General features: G+C 36.1%; 1 protein-coding gene across 3 annotated transcripts in view; it reads right to left on the reverse strand.

Moving 5' to 3' along the window:
• Window positions 1-12,097, reverse strand: part of LOC132152975 (tyrosine-protein phosphatase non-receptor type 4-like) — a 52,068-nt gene that overhangs the window by 24,629 nt on the left and 15,342 nt on the right. For all 3 annotated transcript variants that reach the window (XM_059562029.1, XM_059562028.1, XM_059562026.1), the window contains exons 3-10: window positions 8,247-8,354; window positions 7,422-7,464; window positions 7,211-7,289; window positions 6,365-6,409; window positions 6,041-6,093; window positions 1,569-1,689; window positions 1,266-1,353; window positions 847-935 (exon numbers count right to left, since the gene is read on the reverse strand). In XM_059562029.1, the coding sequence (XP_059418012.1) occupies window positions 847-935; window positions 1,266-1,353; window positions 1,569-1,689; window positions 6,041-6,093; window positions 6,365-6,409; window positions 7,211-7,289; window positions 7,422-7,464; window positions 8,247-8,354 (626 nt within the window). The remainder of the gene's footprint in view (window positions 1-846; window positions 936-1,265; window positions 1,354-1,568; window positions 1,690-6,040; window positions 6,094-6,364; window positions 6,410-7,210; window positions 7,290-7,421; window positions 7,465-8,246; window positions 8,355-12,097) is intronic.

Here is a 12,097-nt window from a genome sequence, read left to right on the forward strand (position 1 = left end):
ACCTCGGTTCCCTGAGATGAGGGAACGAGTACTGCGTAACCTGCCGTGCTATGTGCTCGGACCGGGTGATCGCTTCAGTCGATTTAAAACCTGATCCCTATGGTGAAGCGGTGGCTTATATAGTTCCATCCACGCCTATTTTGGCGCGCTCTGACGTCCAATGGGCGCGAAGCGCCCCCATTGGTTCGTTACTCTCCGCCGCCTCACCATAGGTTGCTGCAGTTGCCGCAGCACAGCCAATAAGCGCGCGAGCCGCTTCGCTTGGGTCTGCTGTGCTGCAGCACTGCGTTTTACATTATTTAAAAATTAAGGATAATTTTTGGCTTCATATTCTCGAGAAAAGGGGACCTTTTCCCATAGCGTAAGCTAGCTTACGCAGTACTCGTTCCCTCATCTCAGGGAACCGAGGTTACGTTAGTAACCGAGTACGTTTTCTTGCATATAAAAAATATATAAATAAATACATAAAAGCTGTTTAAATGCACAGATGGTAGTAATGAATTAGACCAATTTAGAGCAACTAGTAAAAAATGTTGATATAAATATATATAAAAAATAAATAAATAAAAATAAGTTTAAATGCAAACCTTAAAAAAATTAAAATGAAAAAATAACAGCAATATTAAAACCAATGTTCGATAAGTAAACATTCATAACAAAATATTAGTTATAATAATAAAAAATAAATCCTTCCACAAAGTAATGAAAGCTCTCACTTCCATATAGATCTCTGAAGCCATAACAACTGATAGGACGGTTTGTTGGTTGCCTAGCTTTTATTTCCAATGCTTTATGCAGTGTAGCCAAGTACAAAATCTTTTTGTTCAAAAATTCTGCTTCACTTACCATGGAAAGTAGTTGATTCGTACCCTGTTCTTGTAAATGCCAATGCCAGCTGACATCACGCCTATGAAAATCTCTGTGTTGCTTTGATCCTGAAAGCAAGAACAGAGGGGAAAAAAAGAGAAATTATTAATGAGGAACCTGTTTTGTTTTCAAAACTGGGCTGTGTAATGTTGAGTTAGTTTACCCAAAAAAGACATTTCTAAATGAAAGATCATTTGTCTTTTTTCATTCCAAGATTGAATAATTTAAATGCTCTGCAAAATGTTAATACTGCTCTTTACCATACAATGAAAGCACAGAAGGTGATCATCATAGTCTTCTAAAACCATACAGAAACGTTGATGTTTCATTGATTATCTTTATATGTAGCACAGAGGCTTGTGTGCAGATACACAAAGAAGCAGCTCTGACTCACTAACCCTTGCATAGTGCAGTTCCACTCCATAAAGTTCCAACGTACGTGCCGTGTCCAGGTAATTGAATTCGGACTGTGCTGGGGTAAGTCCACTGTGCCCAGGCCAGAAATAAAGAGGAGAATAAGGAGTCAAAAATTAAGATGTGTACTTCAGATGCACATCACAAGACAGTGGAGTAGAGCCAAGTGTGTGTACACAACTTTTGTGTATATTGCGTAAACGTCAACACGACTTTTTTTTTATAAGAATAGTGCAGCGACAATGTTCAGAGTTGTTCCAAAGTGAGTTAAGAGTGGTGACTCTTACCTGTGTTGCTGGTGATGTTTGGTGACCTCTTTTTCAAAGCCCTGAGGCTGGTTTGGGATGAAGCAGAACTCAAACAGGTTTCCTGGCAAATTCTCAGCCTCACTGTAATCACCCAGCTCAGCTGAATCACACAATACAAGCAGAGCGTTACGGAAAACAGCCGTGATTTATGACAGTACAACATGCAGACCATGTCACCTAATACTGAATATAAAGGGACAGGAACACTGATGGACACACTGGTGCCTAAATCTCTTAATCCCTTGCTTTGTTTGTGATTTACACAGATTATTATGTGACCTAAAAATCTGAGCACAATGCCCTAAAAATGTTTATAGAATACAGATTTTTGTTTTACAGATTTCTTTTTTTTTTTTTCTTTGAAAGAAACTGATATTTTTATTGATGCATTAAATGTATCAAAGGTGACATTAATGAAATTAATGTCACATTAAATTTAATTTAAATTTGCTTTTAAATTAAAAGCAAATAATAAATAAATACCGTTATAATAAGAAATGTTTCTTGTTAATCAAATTAAGATATTAGAATGATTTCAAAGTGTTTATGTGACACTAAAGACTGAAAATTCAGATTTGCCATCACAGGTATAAACTACATTTTAAAACATTAAAATGCATAAGCTGTTTTTAAATAATAATAATAATATTTTACAATATTTCAGATTTTACATATAAATGCAGCCTTGGTGAGTATAAGAGTGTTTAAAAAAAATATTAAAACAATCTTACCTACTCCAATCTTTTGAACCGTAGTATACTATTATTACATTATACTGAATTCAAATTATATTTAAAAAGAAAAATAATAAAAAAAAAACACTGAACATTTTAATTCAAAGTGTTTGAATGTAAAAATATACTATCTATTTTATGTGTAAAAATTATTTCTATGTACATTATTAAGTTTGAGGCTATACCACATAAGAATGTTTTAAAGTGAATAAATAAAACTAGTACTAGTAATGTTTTGGCAAAAATAAATTCAGTTACACTTTATTTGAAGGAGTTCTTGTAATTAAACGTTTAAGTAATGAGTAATATTGATTAACTACATGTACTTACTATATGGTTAGGGTCTTGCCTGATTAGGGTTACCTGCATATGCATGTAATTATGCTAAATTTATATTTATATTTATATAAATAGTTTTAATTTTGGTTTTCATTTTTATAGTGTTCCTGTAGCTCAATTGTTAGAGCGTTGCGTTATCAAGCTCAAGGTTGGGGGTTTGATTCCCCGGGAACACATGATAGGTAAAAAAAAATTGATAGCCTGAATGCACTGTAAGTTGCTTTGGATAAAAGTGTCTGCTAAATGCAGAAATTTAAATTTAATTTCAATGTATGTATGTATGTATGTATTGCATATATATACAACCCGAGTTCCGGAAAAGTTGGGACGTTTTTTAAATTTTAATAAAATGAAAACTAAAAGACTTTCAAATCACATGAGCCAATATTTTATTCACAATAGAACATAGATAACATAGCAACTGTTTAAACTGAGAAAGTTTACAATTTTATGCACAAAATGAGCTCATTTCAATTTTTATTTCTGCTACAGGTCTCAAAATAGTTGGGACGGGGCATGTTTACCATGGTGTAGCATCTCCTTTTCTTTTCAAAACAGTTTGAAGACGTCTGGGCATTGAGGCTATGAGTTGCTGGAGTTTTGCTGTTGGAATTTGGTCCCATTCTTGCCTTATATAGATTTCCAGCTGCTGAAGAGTTCGTGGTCGTCTTTGACATATTTTTCGTTTAATGATGCGCCAAATGTTCTCTATAGGTGAAAGATCTGGACTGCGGGCAGGCCAGGTTAGCACCCGGACTCTTCTACGACGAAGCCATGCTGTTGTTATAGCTGCAGTATGTGGTTTTGCATTGTCCTGCTGAAATAAACAAGGCCTTCCCTGAAATAGACGTTGTTTGGAGGGAAGCATATGTTGCTCTAAAACCTTTATATACCTTTCAGCATTCACAGAGCCTTCCAAAACATGCAAGCTGCCCATACCGTATGCACTTATGCACCCCCATACCATCAGAGATGCTGGCTTTTGAACTGAACGCTGATAACATGCTTGAAGGTCTCCCTCCTCTTTAGCCCGGAGGACATGGCGTCCGTGATTTCCAACAAGAATGTCAAATTTGGACTCGTCTGACCATAAAACACTATTCCACTTTGAAATAGTCCATTTTAAATGAGCCTTGGCCCACAGGACACGACGGCGCTTCTGGACCATGTTCACATATGGCTTCCTTTTTGCATGATAGAGCTTTAGTTGGCATCTGCTGATGGCACGGCGGATTGTGTTTACCGACAGTGGTTTCTGAAAGTATTCCTGGGCCCATTTAGTAATGTCATTGACACAATCATGCCGATGAGTGATGCAGTGTCGTCTGAGAGCCCGAAGACCACAGGCATCCAATAAAGGTCTCCGGCCTTGTCCCTTACGCACAGAGATTTCTCCAGTTTCTCTGAATCTTTTGATGATGTTATGCACTGTAGATGATGAGATTTGCAAAGCCTTTGCAATTTGACGTTGAGGAACATTGTTTTTAAAGTTTTCCACAATTTTTTTACGCAGTCTTTCAAAGATTGGAGAGCCTCTGCCCATCTTTACTTCTGAGAGACTCTGCTTCTCTAAGACAAAGCTTTTATAGCTAATCATGTTACAGACCTGATATCAATTAACTTAATTAATCACTAGATGTTCTCCCAGCTGAATCTTTTCAAAACTGCTTGCTTTTTTAGCCATTTGTTGCCCCCGTGCCAACTTTTTTGAGACCTGTAGCAGGCATTCAATTTTAAATGAGCTAATTAAGTGGATAAAAGTGTAAAATTTCTCAGTTTAAACATTTGCTACGTTATCTATGTTCTATTGTGAATAAAATATTGGCTCATGTGATTTGAAATTCCTTTAGTTTTCATTTTATTAAAATTTAAAAAACGTCCCAACTTTTCCGGATTCGGGTTGTATATAGTACAGACCAAAAGTTTGGACACACCTTCTCATTCAAAGAGTTTTCTTTATTTTCATGACTATGAAAACTGTAGATTCACACTGAAGGCATCAAAACTATGAATTAACACATGTGGAATTATATATGGAATTATATACATAACAAAAAAGTGTGAAAAAAATATGTCATATTCTAGGTTCTTCAAAGTAGCCACCTTTTGCTTTGATTACTGCTTTGCACACTCTTGGCATTCTCTTGATGAGCTTCAAGAGGTAGTCACCTGAAATGGTCTTCCAACAATCTTGAAGGAGTTCCCCGAGAGATGCTTAGCACTTGTTGGCCCTTTTGCCTTCTCTCTGTGGTCCAGCTCACCCCTAAATCATCTCGATTTGGTTCAGGTCCGGTGACTGTGGAGGCCAGGTCATCTGGCGCAGCACCCCATCACTCTCCTTCTTGGTCAAATAGCCCTTGATGCCTTCAGTGTGACTCTACAATTTTCATAGTCATGAAAATAAAGAAAACTCTTTGAATGAGAAGGTGTGTCCAAACTTTTGGTCTGCACTTCATATATATATATATATATATATATATATATATATATATATATATATATATATATATATATATATATATATATATATATATATATATATATATATATATATATATATATATAGCATCAATTTTGCCACTGTGGCACCTTAAGTAAACCTCAGTAAACCCCAAAGCAAACAAAATGAGTTGTAATAGATAGCACTGTCCTAGGCAACTATATAGGTCAGAATCCCCCCTGACCTATATAGTGCCCAAACTGCATGCTAAAAGCCCCAGAGAGACTGGAGCAAATGTGCTCACTACAGCAATCTGTCAAGAGTCATTATTGCTGAGTTCAATCTGGCAAGCGGGCCCCTGAGAGTCCGGGATATGCCATGTCACTGCTCCATCTTGAATGGGCACTATTAGGTTAACTAAGATGTGCTGGGCCGGGTTTGTGCCTGCTGTACTTCAGAGAGATTTCTTGCTCGCATGTACTCCTGATTTACAAGCTAGTGCTTGTTAAGCGTTGAGGTTGTGCACGGATGGAATGTGCCGTGCTGAGCTTGCGCTGTTGTACTTCAGTGGTTTGCTTGGAAGCTCAGCACCGGATTTGAGTTTGAATGACACCGTAATATACTGCCTGACGCAGAAAGAAAAATGGGGGACATAACATTGACAGAAACCAATTTTAACTATAATTCTGCTGCTATGCTAAATTGCCATCAATTCCTCTCACTCAAAAAATAGAGAATTACAGGCGTCTCTTGTTCAACACCAAACATAACATTTAAAAGGATTTAAAATTAACATTAAAGATAGTGAGACCAAACCAGAATTAAAGCAAACCACATGTAATTGACTGTTACCATACTGTTCCAATAAAAAATAAAAATAAAAAAAAAGGATTTCGATTGTTGCTTCTTTGTCATGTAGATCCATGACTCATACTTACACTGAACAGCGTACGATGCCAGGAGTGCGGCAGTGTTGTGCGGACAAGGCAGTCTGGGAAGGATATAAATGATATTGAATTAACAGTGTGAAATGTTGGAGATCAAACCAAATTACTGTATTTCAGTAAACATTAAAGAAAATGTAAGCACATGCAACTTAAGAAGCACAAACTGCATTCGTATCACAAGATATTAACGGGACAAATCTACATAATACTATTTATAGATATAATTTATAACCGAATTGAATGCACAAACTATTAAACTGGATTTACTAAGAGATTTGAAAACAGTAAAAAACAGCCACACAAAATCCAGCTCACCTTCCACTGAGTATATCCTGCTTAATCTGTAGAAAATACTGGTACCTACACAGATTTAAAAAACAAATAATCTCTGTGAGCCAAAAGACTAAAAATAATTCACAAGGTACATTTGTAAATATTAAAAATATAATAAATATTAAATCAAACTTCCTACATAAAACGCAGTACAGAGAGTTTAACTAACATCAAATAGAACTGCATTATTATCGAACCAAGCAAAGCCAAGGCCAAGACATGGCTACGAGGTGTCCAAAGTTTGTTTAATTTGATTATAACATTAAGATTTACACATTTGGCAAATGTTTTTATCCCAAATGACTTATATTGCATTCAAGGTACATATTTTATCAGTTCTTGCTTTAATGGGGAATCGAACCCATGACCACGCCCTTTTGGTTGATTTACTTCTACTGTTTTATCACCAATATTTTTGTATGCATTTGTCAGTTGCCTTCTTTCAAAGTGGCTTACACTGCATATGATTTGTTTGTTCATGCATTCCCTGGGTACTGAAACCTTGATGACCTTGTCATTGCTAGTGCTATTCTCTTCTGTTTGAGCTACAAGAACAATACAGAGATAATGCAACATTATCACTATAAATGACAGTGAATCACCATCGCCAATTCAGGAGAGGATGTCAATAACTGTAGTTTTACTCATGTACTGCTTTACTCATCTCTGTTCTAAGCCTATACTTCTCTGAACTATTCTGGCCTTTACTGGAAATATAAATATAAAATAAAGACTCCATGACATCACATTTGTTTTGTTTTTGTCTATTAGATCTTTAAAAAGTTGGCAAAATGTAAAAAAAAATTAACAAAAATACAGATGACTCACCTTGTGTATTCTTCCTGAAGTTTGTTGGGGTCACTCACAAAAAATTTCACCCGGAAGTTCAGATGATGTGGAGAGCCCCCTAGCATTTAATTCATCAGAACACGCGTGTTAATACAAAGATGTACAAATTAAAAAAAAAGGAGGAGAAAGAATAATCAAATGGCTCGTGGTAAACAACATCCTAGTCTGGTGCCTTTTATAACTTACTTACTTTTTAATTGCTTTCTTATGGGTTTATTTGGATCCAGCCACCTCTATAAATTATTGATTGAGAGAAAGAAAAAGAGAGACAGAGATAGAGAGAGGGGAAGAAAAACCTTTATAACATGGCAACAGTCCAACAGAGCCTAATGTCACTCAATAATTCAATAGGCTTGTGTTTTCTGCTGTGGGGAAGTGGAGATGTACTTATCTGCAGTTACAACACAAAGAGACAAAATTAGTGTGTTTGTTGAGTAAAAAAAAACTCTTTAACTTTGATCTAGTTTCAACTGAATCGATATAACTACAAAGTCTTTTCAGCCACAGATCGAGCGATTGGTAGAGGCCTACTGGTAGACCGATGAAAGTGTAACACGAATGCTGATAGTATACACACAACACACTATACATATAGACATCTCATGTGTTTGCTTCCATCTGACTTATGTATTTTTTAAGTATCGATAAAACATTCAATGTAAGATTTTAGGAGAATATACACCAATGTTTTTGTTGTGTTTAAAGACTTAAATACATGAGATTTACTCATTAAAACACATTCTTCTCTTAAGAAACTCAAACTCACAAGAGATTAAGAATCCAGTCTTATCATTATTCTAATATTCTGCTAAAATTGAATATTGAGTTGGGCCACCCAAAAGGAGGAGATGTTTCACAGAATTGTGTGTCCTATATTACTGAATGTGAACCTATTTCAGGAGTACTGGCCATTCACAGACTCAAGCCTAAAATTCTCCAAACAAAACCTTCATGAATCCCTGAGGGCAGACCGGCTCGGCTCCGGCACATCTTTGAGCTCGACCTTTGAACTCACCGGGCTATCAGAGTCGTCGTCAGCCAGGTGCAACCCAAAATAGTCTCTCTCGGTCAGCTCCAGGTGCTTGAAGACAGCGTCCAGTAGGATCTGTCCTTGATCGTGCTTCTATAGAGCATGAACACACACACACACACACACACACAGAGAGAGAGAGAGAGAGAGAGACATGTTAGTACTAAAAATAAAACTGAAAGGATAAGTGTAAGAATGTATTTTAATATTTTGGGAATATTTGGATATTAGAAAATTTAATTAGAATTTCTTTAACTGTTAAATACCATAATCTCCTACTGAAATATAATGACCTCAATACTATTATACAAAAATATATTTCTATCCTAATTTCTTCACTTTCATATTGCAATGTTGTCCAGTTAATGAAGAATAGAATTTAAAAAAGGTAACCTAGAGCATGGTTTAACTTTATAAATGAACCATATCAGGCTGAAAACTAAAAGCAAAGCCTCTTTAATGTTGCTCTTGTCTCAATAATCATGTACATCTTTGCAGCTGAGAGAATGACATCAGCAGCAATCTAAAACATGAAGTATGCCCATCTCTCCAGTAAAGGCCAGGCCACTTTGGTAGTTAGAAATAGTCAGACGTAACAGGCCGGTTTTATTGGCTGTCAGATCCGTTATTGCATCCTAAAAACAGAGCTGGGGCTTTTATTTCCTGTTTTACGGTTTTAAATGGTCTTGGAAATGCCAAGACAGCATTTTCTGAACACATGCCTCCTGAGAAACACAGACAGACTGTTCAAACCACACACACACATGCTGTGCAGCTCAATAAACAAAATATAGCAACAGTCACATTAGCAGAAAGAATGACAGGCCAGTCAAATGAAAACTGACAGTCTAAGACTTCTGCGGAGCTGCAAAGTGAGTGAGGAAATACAGAAATATGGAGCGCAAATAGAACTTTCAAACTGATATTTCGCATGAAAAAACAAAAACATAATTATAGATCAAATTGACACATTCCAAACTAATTTGCACTTTAATGTTATTTGTAACACTGTCTTGTTTAGGGTGACTATGCATCCTCTTTTTCCCGGACATGTCCTGGATTTCTAAATTTAGATATGTCTGGATTTTTAAATTGAGTAAAATGCACAGGCTTTGTTTGCCTATTGTATTTGCTGAATACTTGCTGAAGGTAATGAATGAAAATAGTTTGGAACAATAGCATGCCAGCATTGCACATAATCAACCAATTGTGGTGTACAAGAAGTTGGGATCTACAGAGAAAAGGCAAAGCAATGCAAATGCACGTACATATAATGTTTGAGGACTGAAGAGAGTATGTCAGTAGGAAAATAATGCCAAAACCCAGACATTTTTTGACATTTATAAATCCCTTTCAGGACCCTATTCATGTTAATACCATACACTACCATTCAAATGTTTGGGTTCAGTAATTTTTTTTTCTTTCAGTATTTATTATTATTTTTTTTTTTAAGAATTTTTTTTTCAGCAAGGATGTGTTAAATTGCTAATAAATGGTAATTTTACATATATGGTTAGAAAAGATTTCTATTATGAATTAATGTTGTTCCAAAAACATATTAGGCAGCACAAATGAACATTCAGCTTTGCATCACAGTAATAAATTATATTTTAAAGTAAATTAAAATAGAAAACTGTTATTTTAAATTTTAATAATATTTTATCATATTATTATTTTTTCTGTATGTTTGATGAAATAAATAGAGCCTTAATGAGCATGGGCAACTTATTTAAAAATACATTAAAAATCTTACTGAGCCCAGACTTTTGAATGGCAGTGTATATCAATAATGTGCAAGTTCACACATGTGTGATTTGTTTTATATTTCAGCATAAGAGCCATTATCAACAACAAATATGTCTTACAGGCAAAAGCTGTAACTTATTTTCTCCTTGGGTGACAATCATACGTATAGGCACCACTGACAATGGCAGCAGCAAAGAAAACAATGTATAAAAGGTGCATTGTGGCAAAATGTTAGGTATATATAAAACAGGAAGGGTTTATATAGGCTTTGATTCTTCTAAATGTTTTTTTAGGATGTAGATATGAACAAAGTTCCGGGACTTTTGGGCCCTTGTTTTTCCTTCCCCTGCCCTCAGCACTTTTGTGAAGATTTACACACTAATTAAAGTGTCTGAGAGGAGATTTGCTGCGGTCTCATACCTCGTGGCTTAAGTGTGCATTTCCAACAGAAGTATACTGAACTGACGGTGAAAACTGGAAGTGGGATTCCACTGTGGCATTTCTAATGAATGTGCGTTATGTACATGAAAGTCATAATGAAACAGAAATAGTGACAGCTCTTTTCTTCCATATTGTGGCATACATCAGATTGTCAAAAAAAAAAAAAAAAAATGTAGGCTGAGACTTGATTAGTTCTATCTAGGGCTGTAGCTATCGAATATTTTAGTAATCGAGAATTCTACCAAAAATTCCATTGATTAATCGAGTAATCGGATATAATGTGTTTTTGCTTAATTATATTGACGCGATATTGAGGTGCGCATGCGCAGTAAACCCGGGTAGGAAAATTTGACGGGTAGGATAAAATGTCAGGACACCGGACTTTTATTTTGATGGGTTGACGTACCTTTACAGTTCTGTGTATGTGATGTGACGCTAGTTTTACTTAAATCAAACGGTCAAATGCTCATGAAGTGACTGTCAGAGCAGATCTGGAGATGTTGTTCATGTGTTTACGTCCTTATTTAGTGAGACAGCAGACGCTGAAATCACCGGAGCGTCACACGCGCTTCAGTGTGTGTGATAAAGGAAGTCGCGCTTCTGCTCCATTCATTAACAGAGACACGCAGAAAATGCAGGATTCATATTTAAATAGACTGTTCTGGCTTAATATTTACAGATATTAGTCCATATCATGATTTGATGTAAGTGCAATGACCTATTTTTGATTCATTCATTCAAAATTTGGCAAATTCCGTGCCATTCCGTGTTAAACTGTAAATTCCGTTTTTATGACTGGATTCCGTGATTCCCTCTGCGTTTTCTGCATCGCGGAAATCATAGGGCCCTAGTTGTGGTATGCCAGCTCTATCTTACAATGGACGCATGCCACGACGTTCTCTTTACGTTTGCATGCGCCCTCAAATCAAAACACTGCTGACTCCTTGCAGTATGCGATATCGGACGTAGCGCTTGTGTCTCTTTCCACTTTGTGGGTGACGTAAAAAAATTATTGCGAAAGAACCTGACGTGAGATTTAAAATAAATTAAAAGAGGCTTCAAGGCAGGGGAATTTGCCTCGATCATTTTTTGTAATCGAGTTACTCAAGGAATCATTTCGGCCCTAGTTCTATCATTCAGTGGTTCACTGGATGGAGGCAGAATTGCTGAATACTAGCTTGCAGTTGATTTAAAAAAAATTAATAATAATAAAAAAATTGCTGGGGTCCAAGCAGATTAAATGATTGGATAAGTCCAGCATATGTCATCAGAGAGAAGACTGTTGTTCTACCAGAAGATCAAGTTTTGATATGTTAATGTCAAATGTAAAAAAAAAAAAAACTGATACATGCACAGATGAATTGTTCACAATAAGAGCAATAACATGTATTTTGATATGGTGAATTTACATTTAAAGCAGGAGAGGAGTTCAGTATAACAGAAATGCAAGCAGGCATGCTGCAGCTTGTCCAGCGATTGAAGGTCTGCACGAAGCCTGTGAGTGTTTCGAAGACAGTCTACACACGGCAACCAAAGAATCAGGCAGCTAACACAGTCTAGTTATGACATCTGTTTTGATACTATGGAAAGACTTCTACTACACAGGAGGCCAACAAAGTATATGGACAATTAGGCCACAATCATAACCA

Source organism: Carassius carassius, chromosome 11, assembly GCF_963082965.1.
Source record: "Carassius carassius chromosome 11, fCarCar2.1, whole genome shotgun sequence".
Lineage (NCBI taxonomy): Eukaryota > Metazoa > Chordata > Actinopteri > Cypriniformes > Cyprinidae > Carassius > Carassius carassius.